This window comes from Nothoprocta perdicaria, unplaced genomic scaffold (genome assembly GCF_003342845.1).
Source record: "Nothoprocta perdicaria isolate Ctin4 unplaced genomic scaffold, notPer1 scaffold_87, whole genome shotgun sequence".
NCBI lineage: Eukaryota > Metazoa > Chordata > Aves > Tinamiformes > Tinamidae > Nothoprocta > Nothoprocta perdicaria.
In genome coordinates, this window is record NW_020456165.1 from 529,576 (window position 1) to 550,872 (window position 21,297).

General features: G+C 39.7%; 1 protein-coding gene across 1 annotated transcript in view; it reads left to right on the forward strand.

The window, feature by feature from the left end:
• The window catches only part of ARPP21 (cAMP regulated phosphoprotein 21), a 91,817-nt gene that overhangs the window by 22,114 nt on the left and 48,406 nt on the right, over nt 1–21,297 (forward strand). Inside the window, exons 8-13 of the mRNA XM_026052310.1 lie at nt 122–230; nt 1,955–2,056; nt 8,326–8,363; nt 10,399–10,458; nt 12,407–12,636; nt 19,512–19,742. Of these exons, the coding sequence (XP_025908095.1) occupies nt 122–230; nt 1,955–2,056; nt 8,326–8,363; nt 10,399–10,458; nt 12,407–12,636; nt 19,512–19,742 (770 nt within the window). The remainder of the gene's footprint in view (nt 1–121; nt 231–1,954; nt 2,057–8,325; nt 8,364–10,398; nt 10,459–12,406; nt 12,637–19,511; nt 19,743–21,297) is intronic.

Below are 21,297 nucleotides of genomic sequence, written 5' to 3' on the forward strand. Positions count from 1 at the left end.
GACCACAAATGTTGACTGATTTTTTTGCACTAAATGCCTCTGTGAAAACAAAGAGCACTGAGAAATCGAAGCGAAACCAAAAAAAAGATTTTTTTATTGCTATGTTTTACTTTGCTGGCAGACCAGAGCAAAGGTTTTCTGAACATTTAAAAGATGAAAAAGGTGAAGAATCCCAGAAGCGATTTATCTTGAAGCGAGATAACTCTAGTATTGATAAAGAAGACAATCAGGTTGGTTCTCGGTTCGAGAGTTGCTGAAATTGTTCTGTTCTCGCAGGTGGGCTGACTGATGTTATTGTTGTTCTTTTGTTGTTGCTCTCCTCCTCCTCCTCCCCGTCTCCTGTCCCCGTCCTCCCTGTCCCCCCGAGAGGCTCGAGCCGCGCGCGCTGGCTTCAGCAGGGGCAGCGTGTGGCTTTGCATGGGCCCTTTGCTTGGCGCAGGCCTTGCTGCATGCCAGCCTGGCGGCTCCCAGCTGCAGGAGGGCTCTGTCTTTCTCCATGTCTCGTGTGGCCACAGCAGTGGTTCCCCCCCTGCAACCTCTCCTCTGCAGCTTGCTCCTTCGGTTGTGCCTGTCCAGAGCTGGGTTTCAGAASGGACCCATGAGAAACTGCTGCAGCCAAAAGGGAGAAAAATAAAAGCAAGAGAACAATCCCCACCAAAAAAMCACAGGCCAGGTTGATTTTTGAACTGTCCTAAAAGAAGTTCCAACCTTAGAATAAATCATTTTCATCTTGTAGTTCCCTCCTTCCCCTGTGCCCTCACCATGTTTCRCTGTCCGTGTGACTTACCTGCTTGTTTTGCATGCCCCGTGGCAGCGCTCCTCCTCTCCGTGTCGCTTGTCACCTAACCCAACACCGCGCTGCTGTACACGAGTCTGACGAGAAGAGGTACACCAGGGCCACGTGTGCATTTGTGCTACCTTTAAAAGCAAGTGTCGTGCTGTTTCAACCCAGTGTAAGCTGTGTCCGTGACCAATACTAACAAAAATCAAAAAGGTTTCTGACGTGAATTGCTTTAATGGTAAAATTCTCACAGGTAAGACAGCATATGTTTTCTTTGCTTAGGTTTGTATTTGTGGAGTCTCTGCCAGTGAGTCTCTCATTGCCACTCTTCATGTTTTCAGTGAAGGACTGTTTTTCCTTTCATTTTGCTTTCTTTTTGTTTTTCCCCCTTTCTTTCAGTTGTATTGAAAGCAGCCTTTCAGTTGGCTTTGCAGGCAAAACACAAATGTTTTCAGGGCGCAATAAGCATGGGAATCAGCCTAAGGAAGGCAGCACGTTCTGTTTACAAGGTGCTGTGGGGCGCAGTGCTTTAAAACCTGATGGCAAATAAAGCGCAAAATTTTTGCTGGCTGTTCTCCCTTCTCTTCTGCCTGGGACACAGCTATTCTTGGCACTGTGGTGCCATTTTTTTTTTTCCCAATGAGGTTGAGATTGAAAGTTCTCTTTTCTGTTGACGTGGTTAAAACACTTGCGCCACTTATTTTGGACTCCCTCCTCCTCCTTGTAAACATAGACTTTGGGTTTCTCTTAGGATTTGTAGCTTACTTAGTGCTCAGTTTACCTCTTCTCTTCCTCGATTTCATAGGTAGCTATTTACTCCCTGCCCTCCCATTCCTGGCAGCAGTAGGAAAGATGAGAAATCTTATCAGTGAAAAGCAATGACACTTAGGGCATGGGGTGAGAAGATCTGAGTTTAGGACTGGAGATTCACACAGGTCATGCAGAAAGCCGTATTTCAGCCACTCCATCTAGGAACACTCTTGCAGGGCCTGCCTGGAAACCCTAGGGYGCCCAGCCTAGCAAGGTGCTTTGTGCACCACCCTAGGATTGAAAGCTCTCATTTTCATGCTTCCTTTGTTTTAATGAACATTTACTATTCTCAGCTGACAGTTACTTAACTGCAGTTTTTAACAGCTCAACTTATATAACCCTCCTGGTTTCTTTTCTGCTCAGCAAAACAGAATTCATCCATTTAGAGATGACAGACGAAGTAAATCAATTGAAGAGAGAGAAGAGGAGTATCAGAGAGTGAGGGAGAGAATATTTGCACAAGATGTGAGTAGTTGTTTTAATTGCCTCTTTAGTGCCATATCTTTATCAGTAGTCAGACAGTATTCTCCCCATCCAACATTAATGCTGCAGCTGGATTGCACAGTGGAGTTGGAGATGACAGGGAAAGATGATTGAAGCGAAGAGCCTTGAGATGAGTTCATTGGGTTCTGGACTTCATCAGTTTCTGGAGCAGGAGGTGATAAGAGTTGCAGGGAGAAAGGAGGAAGGTAGACGAGGCCCAGCATGTTGTCTAGGGAATGCTTATCCTGTTTCTTTGAATGTTTGTGTTTGTGTGGTCTAGGCTTTCTTCTTTTTTCTTCTTGTTTTTTTTTTTTTTTTTTTTTTCTTTTTTTTTTTTTTTTTTTTGCCAGCAAAAGAGCAGTGATTTAAATGGGCACTCTCAATAATTTTAGATAAGTGATTTATTTCATTTTGGTGTCAATTTGGATCAAATTTGTCAAGTGGCTTTCTAGAGAGCCTCCTCACAGTTACTTCTTTTGGGGCAAGTGTTTTACAACCGAGACACTAATAGAAATTAAATGTGAAGTTGCAGGTTTTTTTATTCTTTTTTTTTTTCTTTCTTTTTAAAAATGACTGATTGAGGAGCCCAATTTTTGCTGTCAAAGAGTCATGTCATTGATGATTCTGAGAAGAATAAGATGAAATAGGTAATATAATTTCTGCCTTACTGAAAAATCAATACTTAGAGAGCGAGCAAAGTCTTTACATTTGAAACATTAGTGTTTTGTACCTCATAGCCCTTAAAAAAAATAGGAATTGCCATGCTACTGTAATCATGGAATCCTAGAAGGAAAAACAAACAAAAAACAGAAAATGTCAATATTGTTTTCTGTCACATCTCAGTGGGAGCTTTGTCCCTTAAAGGAATATAGGGGAAAAAAAATGAAAGTGTTACAGAAAATTATTTTTGACAGTGTCCTTTTAAATTAAAACTGTTCACAGGATTAATGATATTATTTTAATGTCCTTTTATTTGCTTTAGTTTTGGAGTTGTATCCATTCMAGTTATTTTTTGTTAGCAGAATCCATTGACTGGTTTAAGGTGCGTATTGTCTCACCTCCGAGCATATTTACCATGATAAGTAGCAGTGCTTGTTAGTAAGTAGCTGCTCATATTTAAATGATTTTAGCCTGTCTTTCTCCTCTTTCTTGTCTGAAAAAAGTCCAGTGGAAGCTAAACCCCTTCAGTTTACAATTCACTTTCAGCGTGTTGGTCTGAGGCTGCTACAGTGTGTACAACAGGGTTACYGAATCATTCAAGGGCTGCAAAAGCCTCTTTTGCAGCCTGTCTCCTATATGAAATATATCATTTCAGTTTATTAGCAAGGAGCATGCCCAGTAATAGAAGAATCTTTGGGCTTTGAAGCAGAGTTCAAGTGTGGCAAAATGTTGTAAAACGCCCTATGGAAAGGTATTGCCAAAGTAGTGCAGTTTATGTCACAAGAAGCAACTAGAAATCAGAACCAGGCTGGGAAACTCAGGTGGCTGGCAAAGTGTGCTGAAATTCAGTGCACAATGGGCTGTTGTTTATACGTTTAGAGACTTAGGTTTTAAAGCTAGGCAAGCAGTGAGCATTTTAATTGGTCACAACTGGAGGTTGATGTGGTCCACTGGGTTGGTATTGCAGAGTGGCAAGACCTAAATAACAGTGTGGTTTGTGGTAGGGATTTTAAATGGATTGGGAGTGAGCAGTTTTAAAGATCTGCCATGTAGATATCTCTCCCTCGCTCTCTCATATCCCCTTATTTGCCATTTCTCCCTGCTTATTGCAGGGGTTAGTGAGCCAGCAATGCGTCACATTGCAGTAATTTTTTTGGCAAATTTGTACTACTCATTGCAGTTGTACATATACTAATATCTATAGCTATATTGAAAGGAATGTATTTCTTAGCTGAGTCCTTCCAAGTGGAACATTCCTCACAGATGAGGTCTTTCCTAGGATTCTGTTAGTGTTTGTATATGGTGGCAGATGATGCCCTTTTTGTTTTTCTTCCTTTTGTGGATGAACAATTCCTGTCTCAGCTAAATTTTTCTCCATATTTCTCTGAGGTAGGAACCTAAGTCTTGTCATGCTGCTCAAATTGGAGACAGAGAGATGTGAAAGCATTAATCATATGGTATTTTTATTATCTCTGCACTTTGTGCACTGCAGTAGTCAAGCCTTCATCAGTGCCTTGCTTATTAGCCTTAGAAAATGGATTATAGATACTTTTCTTTTAATTATAGTGTGCACAAATAGGGCTTGCATCAGAATTCTCCAAAGTGCAACCACAGTGTTGATGGTGCCAGCATAACCTGTTGTGCTGCATGACACCTTCTAAGTATATTTGAGGCAGCCAGAATTCTTTGGATAACTTATCAGCCCAAGAGTCAGAACTTTGACCTGCAGTCTGGTTGCAGGAGTCAACATTTTTTGTATGTTTCAAATGCTGGGAAAAATACCTTAATCTGGACTCCATTTACTGTCAACCAGAAAGCTTTCTAGCTCTTCCATTAGGTTTTGAAACACTGCAGTGCAGCAGGCATCTCCACTTCCAAGTAGCAGTTTTGAACAAAATAAATATGTTTGTGAATAATGGCATCATTATGATGGCCCTTATGATGATTAATCCGGTATTAGTCAGTCAGTAAATTATACTTTCAGTCAAATTTTCCATCTAGTACATTGGCTGTCATCAAATCTGGCAAGGAGAACTAGAGGTTTTAATGACCTCTGTCACCTGTAGAGTCATAGAAAGTAGTAGAGGTTGAGGGGTTTCACTTGATATCTTAAAATGATTGGTGAAGAAAGAGGTAATAAATTGGTAGTTCTGCCCTCACTGAAATGAAAAGTACGAGATGCAATTTTTTAAAAAAWTTCAGGCTGCTTATAGAAAAACAGCATTGCTTTGAGCCCTGGTATGCTCAAAGCTATTTCTGAGATTATTATTTAATCATAAAGCTTGTACTTTTTATTCTTCACCTCTTTTAAATAGAAACTTAGTTTTACAAAAATTTGTGAATTTAACAACCAAGTGCACTAGAGCAGAGACATGAAATACCTGGGCCTTGAAAAGAACTTTCTAATATGAACCTTTGTTTTTAGAATGCTGAAAAGTAATTATCCAAGAAAGAAGAGTCTAAAAGAAGAAAAGCCTCTTATTCTTACCATTATATATTGATTCAAACTGTAGATTTATCTGAGAATCCCAAATGCTTGTGTAAATAGTACAGAGCATTTGGCTTTTGAGCATGCAGGAGATTGATTCTAACAAACAGCAATCAAATTACATAGGGGGAATTTTATTCTTGGAGGTTAATGTGATGCATAACCTCATGAGCCAGAGTCACAGAAGGACCATCCACAGTTTTGAAGTGTATTCTCTAGTAACTATTTTGTTCTCATTGAAATACGTAGTTATTACTTTCACAAGGGCCAGAATTGCCCAGGACTACTTATGGAACTTATTAAAGGAAATTATCCACTGCTTTTTGGGGTTTTTTTTTGTGGGTAGTTGTAAGGGTCATTTTTGAGCAAGCAGTGGTCAGACACTCCTGATAAAATACATGAGAATTTCTCCAAGGAAGAGAACATTGAGGATCTTCGCTAGTGATCTCTGATTGGAGAAGATTCAGAAAAGAGATCTGCAAAGCGTCACACTCTCYTATCCTTGTAGTAGGAAAAAACAGCATTTAGTAGGAAGAAGAGGCTTTAAAATGAATAGCAGTGAAGCAAAGATGTGCCTTGTACTGGCTAACGTTACCGGTGGGTTTCCTGAGCACTGAGATTCCAGTGCGGCTGCACGGAGCCTTCCTTTGCGGCAGCAAATCGAGCAATAGCCTTTAGTTGGCAGCCCGAGATCTATYATATCTCGTTAGCTGATGGCAAGATGATTACCTGATGGTATCCACGGCAGGATATGGCCGCATGTTAATAGTTCTCTGCATTGCCTAATGTAATTAAAAACAGGAGCAGCAGCTCCCCATATTCCTAGTGCACTAACAGAGCTGATAGGCATTTTCCAGTTGAGAGTTTAAAAGGTTCTGGGAAGCAGGAGCGAAATATTAGTTTCATAAATAATAATTAGCGGTACACAGAGCCCTAATGGAAATCTTGCATGCAGAGATCCCCGAGGAGCAGAAATTGTAGGTAATGTTGTATAACTTTTTTCCTTTCCTCGATTTGTTGCAGCATCTTAAATCAGTATATGAGAGCCAAGTGTTTTATAAATAGTTTTGACAACAGCTCTGTTGCGGTTTCTTAAGCTTTCCTGGTGCTTTAAATTGAGCATTATTGATGCTGCAGCTCAGGAAAGTGTGTCCTGACCTTGTAGTAGCTAAATTGCTATCCAGAGCTGCTTAGCCCTCTGATTTTTAACAGCAAGAATAACATAATGAAAAAAGTGTCTCTCTCCTCTGCCTCTCAGCCTCGCACACGTTTTGAAAAAGAGAGATTGTAGGGATTGCGTGGCCTTGTGCCAGCATCCTTGGCTTGGAAGACAGATGGAGTTATTACAGAGCCTGTCCTTAGGTCTGCTATGGAGCATATAGCGATTGCCATCATATCACTGAACAGAGAGCAGGCMTCTCTCCTTGCTTAATAAAATGTAAATCCTAGGTATTCTGCTTTATGCCCAACTCCATTTACTCTGTTTAAAAACATCCACAAATTGATGTTCGTAATTACTTTCTCTCTAGCAGGTACATGCCCCTTTGCTTTGTTTTCTTCTTGGGGGCACAAGTGAGCACTGTAAGCTAAGGAAAGGTTTTAGTGACTTGTCCTGGAAAAGCCRTGCTGGGGCCGCCCTGGAAACGTGGCTGCAGTGGGGATAAGGTGCCTGCCACAAACCTAGATGTGCAGGGGCAGCCCAGCAGCGGAGGTCAGCCCAGCACCATCTCCAGTGCCGTTGCCACTGGGGCCACTGGGAAGCCGTTAAATTAAGAGCTGGAGCATGAGACTCTTCTGCGGCTGGGGTGAAAGCCTTGGGGCAGTTTGCTCCCTGGGGGCTGGCCGCCCATATCCAGAGCCTGAGGAAAGGCTCGGGAATGAGTTAGTGAGGAAAGCGCCTGCCCCGCAGGCACCCCAGGGCCCTGCYAGTTGGGTTAGGGAGCCAAGAGGAGCCCACACCACCGAGGGGTCAACACCACCTACTCTCCAACATCAGTGTGGTGTGGGAGAGCTGCCTGAGSTTGTCCAGCATAAACTCCTCCCTTGTGTATGTGGATGTAGGTGACTAGTTCACCCTGTATGGAAAGAGGAACATCCTAAATCCACGCATTTCCTGTGTCATTAGAATTGGACGGGACTAATGAGGGCATCCCGTGGTTCCTTGAGCTGAGTCCCGCTGCTGGAGAGGGAATGGATGTGCTCTCAGGGGTCCTCCTCCCTCTGCGCTGCTTTTGTTTAAATTCAATGGAAGTACCGAGTGTCTTTTCTTCTGCACCTCACGGCGATATAATCCAGTGACAGCTACCAGGCACTTTGTGTCGTGAACATGAAATAGGAGGGAAATGGAATAAATCAAAGAAGGAGAATTATTCATGGGAAATTGAGCACAGCTTAATTTCTCTGCATAAAAAAATTAAGTAATGCWAAGAGAATTATACACTTGCCAAAAAGATGTATTTCTTCCCAGCACTTTACCTTTCTCAGATCTAAATCTTCCAGCACAAAACTTTTTCCTTTTTCTTTTTGCTTTTTTTACAATAGATTTTATTATTGTTGATATTATCATCATCATATTATATCTCCAAGTGGGTATTATAATTTCCTTTCCAACTGTAAAATAAAATCATGTAATACTTCATTATTTCTAAGTATTGCAGTAGCTTCCTTTCCTTTGAAGATCTTTGTCACTTGTGCATGCTCTCCTCCTGTCCGTCCTTCCTACCTGCAGCTCTGTGCTATTCTGCTTCTCCCTAGCAAGCAGGGCAGTATAGTGAAACCATACATTAAGTAGGCAAAGAAATTCCCCTTTGACACGCCAGTATTTTGCACCTAGCACCTTCTTCCAATCTCAAGGCTAAGAAGTTTCAGTTTGTCGCAGAACTGAGACCCCTCGTTGGCGATGTGTTGTAATGCATGGAATTTATTTCACTGGCCTGACCTTATTCTTGACTTTCTTTCCCTCTTGTCTTCTGCAAATGCAAATGATGCATGAATTAATATCCCCTTAAGCCTGAACAGGGGAGGTAATTCTAAAAGCAAGGAAGGAATTGGAACAGCAGAGCATATCTAGAGCGTCTGATACAATGCCTTTTTTATTTTTCAGTCAGTTTGCTCCCAGGAAAACCTTTTTGTGGAAAACAGGTAAAAATAGCTTGTTTCGTTTTGTTTTTAACTCAGCTGTTTCTCTCTATCATTATTTTGTCTCTCTGTAGTTGTTTGTCCTAATGAGAAGACTGTTGAGCAAATTTGTAATCCCAATGGCTTGTGGTGGTTTTCTGCTTTAGGGGGAGAAAAGAGATCATCCTGAAATTATGAGCAGGTTGCATCTGAGCAGACAAGATACTAGTGTGGGGGAGGGAGGAGGGAAAACCCTTCCTAACATAGCATTTCCAATGACCAGTCTCTGTCTGGAGTGCCTTTGGGATTTAACTTCATGATCTTTTAAAAGCGCTCCGACACTGACTGGGTTGGCAGTATTTATGAACCACTGCATGTGTGTTTCTGTTGTTTAACCTGCTTTCCCGTTGGGCCAAGCGTTGGCGTTCACTTGTTGCTTATAAATGCACAGACCTCTCTGAAATCAGCCCCTCTTTCCTCCTGCATCACAGTAATGACACGATAATATCACAGCCAGCTGTTGTTTGGCATTCCCGTGTGATAGATCCAGTGGGTGTTCTTTTTATTGCAATAAATCCCTTTAAAGCAAAGGAAAGAAGAAACATAACTACAATATACAAAATAGGAGCTCCTTAGCTGTCATAAATTAGCTATGTGGAAGATTTTGGAAATTATACACCCTTTTGGCAGTTTGAAGGCCTCATCCAAAATGCTAGGAGTTGCACTGGTGAGTGATGGAGCAGTGCTAGCCCAAGTCTGTCTTGTGCAGGTTTTAAAACCCTGCACCACTGGCATGAAGAAAGGAGATATCATCTTTCACAACGTTTCTGTCACTGTCCATCCTCACTTCTGGTAGATGCAGATGCGTGTACATGTGAGCCACAGAAAATGGCTTCACAATAATGATGCAAACCAGTTTTTCTGAAGGATGGTCCCAAAACTCTGGAATGAGGCTGGTCCCTCAGGAAATAATGACCACTGTCATCTAAGCACATAGTATTCTAAAAAAACAAATGTATTTCATCAGTTTCTTCTGTAACCTSATTATGGAGATATGTATGTTATCAAAATAAATCAAAATTGTAATAGAGAAGCCCTGACAAGCAAAAACAAGACACTCCCATCAACCTACTTTTCCCTCTCTGGAGAAAACAGCAGAATAAAAGTGATAGTTATTCATGTTCCAAAATGAAKTTGGAGGGGGTGTAAATACTGTTAAGCTTGAGCGTAGGGTGAGATTCTGTATGGAATAAACTGTGAATTTCACACCCTTCATTTGTTTGTAATATAAGATACACGCTCACCCACGGGTGAACCTGCCCAGTTTGTGTTTCTGCACATTTTCCACTTCTTTCAAACCTGTGAACGGGTTGACAAACTTTCATAAGATGGGGATCCATACTCAAGGGCCAGAAAACTGCCAGGCTCAAAATTGAACTTTTATCTGCACTATTGTTATTAGGAGACTCGCTTTGCATTTGTCAGAACACTGTTTTTTCTTGCGGCATGCCTTACTGCCTTTGATGGTGTGAAACACTTAAGCTCATAGTTTTTGTACATGAGAAAAAATGTTTATTTTATGTGTTGAAACTTAGTGTATGTTTAAGAGCTTTGCTCAATCAAGACAAAAGCTCACAGCCTTTTCTTTTTGTCAGAGAACCTCAGCATCTATCTGCAGAGTTATCCAAGACAATAATATTTATAGTTATATATGCAGTGTTTTGATGGCTTGTGGGTTTTTTTATACTTTTATTAGCTTATATTTGTATAACTGTGTTTTGGATGTAGAAGCATGTTTCCTTGGCTTCTGATAATTACCTTGCTCATTAACCAAAAATGTCAAATGGTCATCAGTCTCCCTGGCTGGTATTTTATATGTTAAGTTGACCGTGCACAACTTAACATATATAGGTGGGGTGGTTGGGGGGTGATCTTAGATTTAGTTCTTCATGATTCTAGCAACTTGGAAAGTGTTGCAGAAGCTAAATGTAATTTTACAGATAAGATATAAAGCTGAATTAACAGGTCTGTTATCATAATCTATCTTTCCATTTTTCAGTAGGCTGTTGGAAGACAGTAGTGTATGCAATGACACCCATAAGAAAAGACAGCTGTTTAGGTTTGTATGGCTTATTTAATATCTGTTTCCCAATAACTTCTGTGTTTGTGCCCTCACTGAGCGAGATATTGATGAGTGGGAATACTGTCATCTTTCTGCTAGAGCACGGTACAGAGTACAGGTTCTGATGCTGTTTATCATCTACTCTGAATGAGCAAGTCACAATGGGATTTTCATTTGGTTTCAGGAGTCTTTGGTTTAGGAACTATAGATTTTGAATTGTTCATCTGCTCAAGCTGCCCCAATTTGGGTGTGACTATGACTGGTAAAGTTTGTTCTGCTTTGATGTTAGAAGATGTGCACGTTGCACAGACTGGTGCTCAGACTAAACTGCTTTTCTGGAATTGATTTGTGGTAAAACTGAGTGGGTTTTCTTCATCTAAAGCAGCAACATATTAAAAAGTCTCTTCAGTGACCTTTCTTTTCCAAAATCTATTTTTTTTTTTCTGCTCAGACCTGCAGGATCAGTAAGAGACCCAACTTTAAAATAAATAAATAAATAAAATAACAAAAAAAACCCTCCTCCTGAGATGCATTTGGAGAGTCTGATCTTTCCCACCCTGTCAGGGCCCCCAGATTCAGTTCAAATCAGACCTGAGTATAGCAACTTGCTTTTAAAATCAATCTGCTGCTACAAGCCTTAAGCAGAGCAGGCGGAAATAGTGAAGACTTTCAGAAACATTTTCCCTATCCAGCAAAGCCACCAGGTAGGTAGAGGCACTGTCTTCACTGCATGTGTATCTCTATATTGCTTGTACTTCTTTTGTGAAGCTTTAAAGACTGTTTCTTTTTAAATTTCTCTCTTTCTGTATTCTTGCCACTGCTCTGTTTCTCCTTACGCTTTCTCACTGTCTGGGTCTAGCAGAAATGACCAGGTAGATCCTGCTGATGGCATCTGTGCAGAGCTCTGATCACAGGCAAGGAATGCACCAGGCTGATTGAGGTCTCTGGCCTGCTGCTCTGCTCCGTTGCATTCAGCAGGTTTTGTAATAAAGAGCAGGGGACAGGAAAAACACACAGATGCAGTCTCACCAATTGCATTTATATAGAGTGCTTCAAACCTGCAAGATGTTATTCTTCAGGACAGAGGCGTTGAAAACGCTTTCTGAAAGCCTTGCAAAAGTAAACGTTATTAGCCTTAATTTAAATAGCAGTCATGGTACACTAAGCTGTACTAGGCACACAGGTTTCACCACCTAAGCAGTGGATTGTAAACTTCATCAGAATAAGCTGAATTCTGCTCTGGTTTCTGCTCTTTGCTCTTGGTTTACTAAGTTGTTGCTCACTATGTCATGAATGCTTTGCAGCTATTCAAGGCTGGACAGCCTCTTTCCAGGGACTTTCAGCTTGTGGACGGGTAAAGAAGCAGAGGGGGAATGTGATGATGTGGTTAAGTGGGTGCACAGTCTGGTGGGTATCTAAGTGGAGCTTTAGCACTGGAGAGGATGGAGGACACACGTTTAGAGGGAGKCCTTGGGTAAAAGGTCAGAGCAGACAAAGAGGCAGAGGAGTGGGAACAAGAGGCAACACAAAAGAAGAGGGTGGATAGGAAGAGAAAGGAAGGGGACAGGTTGGGCTTTGAAGCTGCTAGGAGAAGCTTTTGAGGGTTGGGGACAGTAAAGAGGAAACCAGCATGCAGTTTGAGGCCAACCAACAGCCAGCAGCAGTGAGTCCTTAGTGGTGCATAATATTGCTGCGTTGGTTCCTTCTGAAGTGCTCTTAAGACATTTGTGAAAGGGCAGCAGTGCTAAGTGCAGTGCAKATAAACAGGCATAGCAGTATTCACTGGTTGAAACTGGATGAGTTTTGAGGACAAATCACCCTCTTCAGGCACACTGTAGTAAATGCAGAACATGTCTTATAATAGATTTCTTCCGGTCWAAGCAAAGATAGGCTTTTCCTTGATGTATGTGTTTGTGCCTAAATCTTTGTTTTCTGATGTCCATAGGGGTAACAGGGATAGCACGGGGAAGGCATCTGGCAGTCGGCAGAGCAGCACGGAGAACGAGCTGAAGTGGACAGACCACCAGAGGCCGTGGAGCAGCACAGACTCAGACAGTTCAAATCGAAACTTGAAGCCAGCCATAACCAAGACAGCAAGTTTTGGTGGAATAACCGTTCTGACAAGAGGAGATAGCTCATCAAGTAACAGAAGTACCGGCAAACTGTCCAAAACAGGTAGCTAGTACTGTATTGGGTTCACACTGCTGTTCTCTTTTGTGGTGAGGAAAGACTGTGTTGGCATCGGAGAATATGGTCTATCATGAATTGCAGGAACCATTGCATTTCCTCTGTACGGGCCATATGTATGCCCATCCAAGTATAGTTATAGCTGTATTCAGTTTTAAGGAATCAAGATGAAAACCTGGTACCTAGAGGTTGCAGACCATACGTGTAAAGTACAGTTTTCCGGGAACAGAGTATTTGAGCACTGCATACCATTTTTATAGCCTGCAAAGGTAGTAATCTTAGACAAAACAAGAATAATTTTTAATTTTCTGTGAATTTTACTATTTTTGAATCATGTGAAGAATTAAATGAGGTATATCTGATGAGAAATCCAAGAACATTTTGTTGTTGTTGCTAAAGTGTGGACCATCTGTACCTTGGAGTTGAGCCTCTCTCTACCTCCTGGTGAGTAAGCCAGTGCACTGTAGCATAAGCCGTCAGAAGAGCTGGATTCACAGYGCTCCTGCAGTCTCCGTTTTCTTGTTTAGATCCAATTAAATGAAAACACCATTTAAAGGAGGATGAACCTGGTGGGAATTCTGCATCTATTTGCATTAACTTCACRGGTACATTAACATATGGGTGAGTCATAGGGTCTGGATCTAAGTAATTTCAAGCCATGCCATTAAGCTACTCTATTCTGTTTTTTTTGTAAAAGTGCATAATAAATAATGAGGCTGCCAGATGATTCCATCACTCTCATTCATTTGATAAATATAGTACAGGACAAGTGGTAATCAATACTTAGCACTTAGCACTTTTTTGGCTTGAGAGTATTTTATGGATATTACTCCATTTAACCCCGTTTATCGAACCAAGGTTGATCAAATTTCACTCCTGTTCCCAAAATTGTGCTAATCTTTGCTGTGCTTCAGGACCCACGGGAAGGAAATTTGCAATATCAGTTCTGCCAACCTTCAGATGTGTTTGATATATCTTGCAGATGAGAGGGACTCAAGCTGGTCTGGAAGCTGCTCTTTCAAAGCCTGCTGCTCACAAAGCTGCTGGGAGCTTTTGGAATACCCTGTCTCTCTTGCTTTACAATTCTATTTTACATTTCTTGTGAGACTTTAGACCAATAAGACTTTCATGTGGTATTATCCTAAGGTTCTCCTTCAATTTCACTCCATTCTTACCTGTGTAGAATCCTATGGAATTTAGATAAAAATTTCACTTTAGTGAACTGTAGCACTGTATCACTGTTCAGGTTGTTTCGCTGTCATACACGTGCTCATGCTAAGGAGACAATGCATGTGTGGCTTTCAAACTGCACTCCTGTAATATATATTTTTTTAGCTTCCATAAGAAAAACTAGGCTGTGCAAGGGGACCTGAGTATGCAGTAAACCATAGTTTAGCCTCCATATTCCCTTGCCTTCTATGGATCCTCTTATTGTTTTATAGTTCAATCTGATATGCATCATCTAGGGGTAAGAYACAGTATATGAGTATACATTTTTAGTACAGCTCCTATTGGGTAGAATGCAATTAGATATACTTCTCTGCACTGCATGGTAGAGTTGCACAATATTTAAATAGTGTCTGAGATTTGGAGGGTTGAGCATGTCCTAATTGCAAAAGATTCTTTTAAGGAGCCATCCTGGTGTTAAAATCAAGATCGTTAAATGAGGCACTTAGAAAATATATTAAGAGAAATCTCTGAAGCCAATAGTTGTAAATGTATCTGCACTCTCTGTGTACCAAACCCAAAATGATTTTTAAATGAAAACTCTTATAATACATTTTTGAATCATCAGTATTATTAAAATTCCATGTTTTTTGCCTTGCAATTACATATTGTAAGTGCTTTGACTCTCTAAGCAAAGCATTTCCCTTGGAAAGCTACTTGAGGCATATGGAGAATAAAAAAGAAACTAAACGAAAGTAAAGGCAGGGGAGAGGCAAGAAAAGAGCAAGGCCGTCTGTCAAAACAAACTCGCACCTTCAAAGCCGGGACATGAAGCGAAACTGTCAGTCAGCCTGAGGAAAGTCGGAGCAAGTAACATCTGCATCACTGTTTCTGTCCTTATCCTTGAACCATTACTGCATAGCATTAAAACAGAACAGAATAACTGCTCAAAAAATAACAGGGAAATATGCCCTGATAAACTGTTTGCCCTGCGCTAAAAAATGATGCGTTCATACAGCTGACACAGCTTCCATATGGTATTTGCACATGTTTTCTAAGGTACCTACTGTACCAGTTTCTACCATCTGTAGAAAATAGCAGTCTATTCTTCAAAGAGTTTCTACAATTCACAGTAATAAATTCAAAGTATTTTTGGCTTTTATRTAGTATTTGTGAGATCATTTTGAAGACAATGATAGTTAACAATGTTCTTCATTGACTAAATGTCAGAAGATGATTATAAATGTGAAAATTATTTTAACTACATGATAATTATCAAGATGCATTGTGAAACAAATTGCCTGAGCCAAGAAAAACTAGTATTTTAGGGMTTTTCACTGATTCTTTACAGATGCCTTTGGGAAATACATGGTAATGCAGCATTAGTACTGTTGCCTTTCTGGACCATTTCTAATATTATCACCAAAATTAATGATCTTCCGTTAATATTAACTTCTAATAAATCAGAAATTAATGGTTCATAGTGGGAAGAAAACTGAAACACAGGAAGTGGTCAGCCTCCYGTTAGGTGAAGGCTGATCATAGAAGGCACTGTTTCCATTGCAGAATTTAGTAGTATCTATTAGTCCTAAACTTTAATTGCATTCAGCTGCATGGAAATGAGACTTTAACAAAAGAATTATGCTACTTTATTCATGCAAAACTTTGCAGAAAGCTGCCCTACACTTATTGCATTGTTATCTTACTGGTTCTCTGATGAATATTTTTGTGCACCTGTTCCATTTAAAAGCACAGATTGTATCTTGTAAATTATYTTCCACTTTCTCATTGCAAAGCTAAATAAATATATAGGGAAGTATTGATTAAGTTATAAATCAGTTCTGATATGGAAAGCTAATAATTTAAGAGACTGGAATCAGATTGAATTCCTCAAACATAAGACACCATACAAAGCCTTGGCTAGTTTAGATTTCCTGTAGCTGAATGGGCTTTTCAGGGATGACTAATCATATATGGTTATGGATATAGTGGATATATATATATATAGTGGATATATGGTGAAGTAGAAGTCCCTATGGCTATCAAAGATCTATTCAGTGTCTAACTACACTCATGAAGAGAAAATCCAGTACGTAGCCTGTCATGTTATTTTCCTTGACACTACAATAATTTTCAATATGGATTCCTTAAAGGAAATATGTGATACTATTGGAAAAAAAAAATAAAAAGTACTATGTACGTATATCTACAGATCTAGAGAATTGCTGAAAGATTTAAAAGACCTAGCTCTTGAATATTGAGGTTTTTTTTTCTAATGTATTTTTCCTTTTCCATTAGTGGAATGCACATCTGGTGGACTGTGTTTCTTTCCTCCCCATTTACCAAAAGCTGACTCTGTTATGGTGTCAGCTGTGCTGATAGAGATCTGTAGGAATCATTAACTTCTTTGGAATGACTCCAAGTAATCGGAACTACAATCTAATCTGTCCTGTTAGGTGTCATTGCTAATTTGGTAGGGCAAATACAATTATACGGCAGACTTTTAAATATATAAACCTTTTTTTGGATAAAGTGYCCTGCAAAATATGGTTCAGTGTCTGGGTTTTGGAACTAGATTTTTTTTTTTTTTAATGGATCTTGTGAGTCCAAGGGAAATTGCAAGAATGCTGAGGTATGAGTACTAAATTAGAAGCCARCTGCTTCTAGTCATAAGCTTAATACCAGCCTACTGTGCTGAAACATTMATCTTATTTTCAGAAATAGAGTTTGCAGAGAAGTATCATGTCCATATGAGCACATACCACTATCATAAAAAAACTACATATATTATACAAAATTACACCTGACTTCTAAAACTAACAAATAAATACTTCTAAATCAAGAAACTGCAACCAAGACAAAAATACAGGAGATACAAAAAATCATGAATGACCAGCACTGTGCTACTCTAGAAAAATGGAGTGAGTAGAGGATGATGGTCCAGTTGAGAAGGCCAAAGTTTACTTCTGCCTTGAAAAGCAGAGGAAAACGTTAAATTCTTCAGCTATTAAATGGCAATCCAAAGAAAATAGAGCAAGATGTCCTCTGCTGATCCCTGGCATTCAGAACACTGTAAAATTTGGGTGCCTCCTTTCTCTGTCCCTCCTCATTTTCCCAGAAATTGCTATCAAGATTTTGAGACATTGATACTTGTTTCATTTCTTTTTCTTTCTTACAACAGCTCAGAATGGTGAYTCTCTGAGAACACTTTAAAAATATGTTACTGGAATGGATGAGAATCTGAAGGCAGTTACTATGTCAACTGTGAAGCAGCAAAAAATATAGATTAGCCTAGAAGCAACTATGCAGGAAAAAAAAGGAACAGAGTTTGTGTAATGGGGGCAAGAATCTCATTTACTCAAAAGTTCCTTTCAGAAGTTGTTAGCAAGACATCTCCCATATGAATCAGAATAAAATCAGATAGTTGTTGTTTTTTCATTYTCTACAGCACTGAATTCATTATGTGGTGGTTTCTTACTCCAAATTTAGAAACTGTGAAAGCAGTTCCTCAGTGCTATAAGGTCAAGATGAATTTTGTGTTAATTTCCAAACATGTTGGAACATACGTGATATAATATGTCCAGACTTAAAATGATGAAAAAAAAAATGAAAAAAATAGATCATTCTTTTAGAGCTTAAATGAATTCAAAAATGGTTAAGTATTAACTTCTGTGATTATTTTGACAATATAAAAAAATGGTGAAATTGATTTGAGTCTTGTTTGCTTTTCTTCAAAATCAAAAACTTGATCTACTGACACAGATGAGCAGATCCTTGATCTTTTAAGACAGCCATTTTCAATGTTATTGTAGCTGATGTGTGCTGATGGCTTCAGAGATTGTCTCGCTGCTTCTGCTTAGCATTTGATAACTGCATCTGAAGTCATTACAAGTCCTTTGGCTTTTAACATTCAGAAGTTGGTAAAGATCAATCTGAATTCTGCCATAAAAACAGCCGAGAGGAAAAGAATTGAATGTCAGAGGCACGATGGTCTTCTCCGCTTGCAGCATTTTAGAATAGCACAAAATGGGCAGACAGAGGATCCAAATTGAGGCTTGCTACTACTGACATGCTCAGAAATACTAATGAGGCATTTCTGGAATATCGTCATTGCTCTGTGTCTCCAGATAGCTTCAAATCCATTGCATTAAATAGATAAAGAAAAAGAGAAGTAAATAAAGCTAGAAGTCCGTGAAGCAGCATAAAATGAATGTAGAAGGGCTCGTTGAATGAAGGGAAAGAAATGGTAATTGCTACAAAAGGAAAATGAAACTGCTGCAGTTGCGTCTACATTTGAAAATAATGTGAGTAGCTTGCTGAGGATGTAAGAGTATCTCTGCCAACTGAGCAAACACTGAAATTTCACTGAAAAGTGAAATGATCCAGTAAATAAAAGTAGCCCAGCAGGAATAATCTTTCTGAATTTCCAGCCTACACAGAGAGGGGAAGAAAAAACAACCACTAATACAGCTGTGGAGTACACTGGAAAAATATATGTATCTATCTTTAGAAATTGCTGTTACTTTCTTGATCAGCTGTTGGAGAGACAGATTTGGTTTTTTTTCCAATGATAAATTGCACACAGTTCAGAAAGATGGTTATCTCTGTAGTAACTACCATCTGGCTATGAAGTTTGAAAAAGAGGATAAAAACATGTATCAGCTTTTACACAGCAATCCCCATTGGGAAGACCATACACTTACRAACTGGTCTCCTTGTAAATAAGCTTGTCTGATTATGAGGGAAGAAATGAATTCCAATAAGGCCTTTACAAAGAAAGAAGCAGAGTCTCTTAAGCAGTCCAATATGGGGTTCTCTAGAAGTATCCCAAAATGAAGGCTATAATTTGCCCTCCAAATGGGAACAGAAGTTTGTTAATACTTAAGTTAGTGTTCCATTTTTCCATTCAGTCTACATCTGCAGGAGGAAGATTTAAGACAGGGCATTTAAGTAAGATACAAAACGGTTTTGATTTTTCTGTATCTTGCTTCCAAAAAGAAGCACCATACAGACATTTGCTTTCACCCTCCTGTGTATTTGCCTTAACTTCCTGCTTYGAGCAAAGTGTTTATCAGAGTCTTACGTTCTCAGTGAGGTTCTTGACATTACTGCATCAAATAAATGGAAATTTCATCAAGTAAAATCTCTGAAATTTGTAGATTATATTTGAGTCTTAAAAGAATGTGACTCTTCATCCTTTCAGGCATTGCTGCACTGTTTTAGCACATTTAATTTGTCTTGATTGATCACTTACAGTAAGATCAGTGCTGAAAAAAATGTTAGGTAGCTGTGAGTTAATATAAAATATGGCACAGCTACCGAGTCAGTTGGCTGAGAACTCTGAGCTGAGATGCTGTTTTTCTTATAGAAAACCTTCTAATAGYTTTTTTTTGTTTTTCATTTATAAACCTTGTGTTTATACTTTATGAACGGATTCTTTTGTATTATATGTATATTTTGTAGTATAAGCTTTCTATGTTCTGTTTGATAAAAGCATTTTCTGGCTGGGCAGTGCAACAGACTTTGCAGGTGTTGGAAACACTCTTCTAAATTGTGCAAATCCCACTGAACGTTGATGTCTGGTGGGCACAGCCTCATGTTTGCTTTTGCAGTGTTTGAAGCCTGTCCAGTGCGCGTGACGAGCGATGGTTTGTCGCTGTGGGTCCACTGTAACCATAGCTCTGTCTCTGCGCTAGGCTCAGAGTCTTCCAGCAGCGCTGGCTCCTCAGGATCCCTGTCACGACTGCATCAGCCTCTCCAAAGCGCACCTCTCCTGCCCGGAGCGAGCGCCAGCTCCGCGGGCAGCGTGTCCTACGCCGAGAATGGGATGAGCGGCCAGGTAGCAGCCAGCAACACCAGCTATATCCTTCTTCCACTTGAAGCTGCGGGGATACCACCTGGCAGTATCCTTCTCAATCCGCACACAGGTCAGTCAGGTGCTCTCCCACGTCCTGCTGCCCTGTCATATTCCTGGTGCCCTCTGTGGAGTGAGAAAATTTCTTTTTTTCTAGAGATATTTTAAAGATGCTTTACTAGAGATACTTTACAGGCACCTTATGTGGAAGAAAATGGCTTTTTTTTTTTTTTTTTTTGCACAGAAAGGAGATTTGGCAGGTTGTTTTTAGAGCAGCTGTTAAATCTACAGTGTTCTGGTATGGCCAGTGGGAAATGATATATAACGTTGTAGTCCCAAACAATGCCTAGATCTTGTAAAGTCCTGGCACTTCTCGGTTGTGAACCCTCTGAGATCTCATTAACTTTAGTAAGGAGAAAAAGTCCTCCATAATGATGCTCCCTGAGATAGGGGACAACTGAAATCCAATGCTCTAAATTTTAGACATCATACTTAACAGTAGAAAAATTACAGAAGGCTTRGAAGCTGCATCTGATTAGCACTTCAGAGTTTTTTTTTTTTATACAAGCTGTTTGATTAACAATTATATTTAAATTGGAAGTTTTGTTAAAAAAAGAAAGTTCTAATCGCTTCAGTTCTGCGTCGGCCTGCTGGTTAGCAGTACAGAGGCACACAAACTGTCGTCTGAGCACTATGTACACTTCAAAAACCACTCAGCTTGAACTTGAGTGCTTGCTGAAAGTCAAAGGCAATTTGTTATGTCCGTGGTTTAGATGAAGTCCAGGTAAGGTTAAGCTGTTACTCCCCATGTTATTGTACTGACATCTCTTAAAAGGTACAGGGAGGTTGAGCCTGTCTTGCTTTTTCAATGATTTGGACTGCTTCAGCAACCATGACTGGCTATTCTGCCCTTCTGAGTTATGCTGGGTTTAAAATAGTGAAACATTCAGAGTGCTGAATTTTCTATTATACTGGGAACTGAGAGTAAGGCCAGAGTTTTCTAGAAATCCTTAATGGAACATTCACGAGCATTTTATTTGGAGTTTTTTTCTTTATAGCTAAGTCTTTATATTATATTTCACAGAGATATTTCTGTTTGAGAAATACAATAATTTATATTTTCTCTGTCCTCCAAGGTATAATCAAGAGTTCTCTGTGTGTTGGATCTTTACTGTTCAGAGAGTAAATGAGTAAATGCTAGATATTTAAACTGTTTTTGTTTCAGTACCATTTTTGTAAGTATAGACATAATAAATGGAGGAGGGAAAGTTCTTCTAAAGAATGAAATTCTCATCTCAGATGTATAGCTTTGTATTGCCACTTGTGTTGCAAGTCAGCCTGTACTGTCGTGTCAGCTGTGTTTTTGACATGCAGCAAAATGTATGCTACGGATTTGCCACTCTTTGGGCTCAGCATCTTTGCATCTTATTACAATTGCATTACAAAAGAAACTCCATAGGGAGGAGACTTAGAGATTGCTAGATGCTGTGCTTAACTATCAAAGTGATGGATGCTGTCAGAAACATAGATGAAGAAAAGACATTTTAAAGAAAATGAAAAAGAAGTCATGTTTCCTAAAAAGAATAGATTTTCTTTCTCTGTGTAACATGATTCTTTAGCTCTTTCTT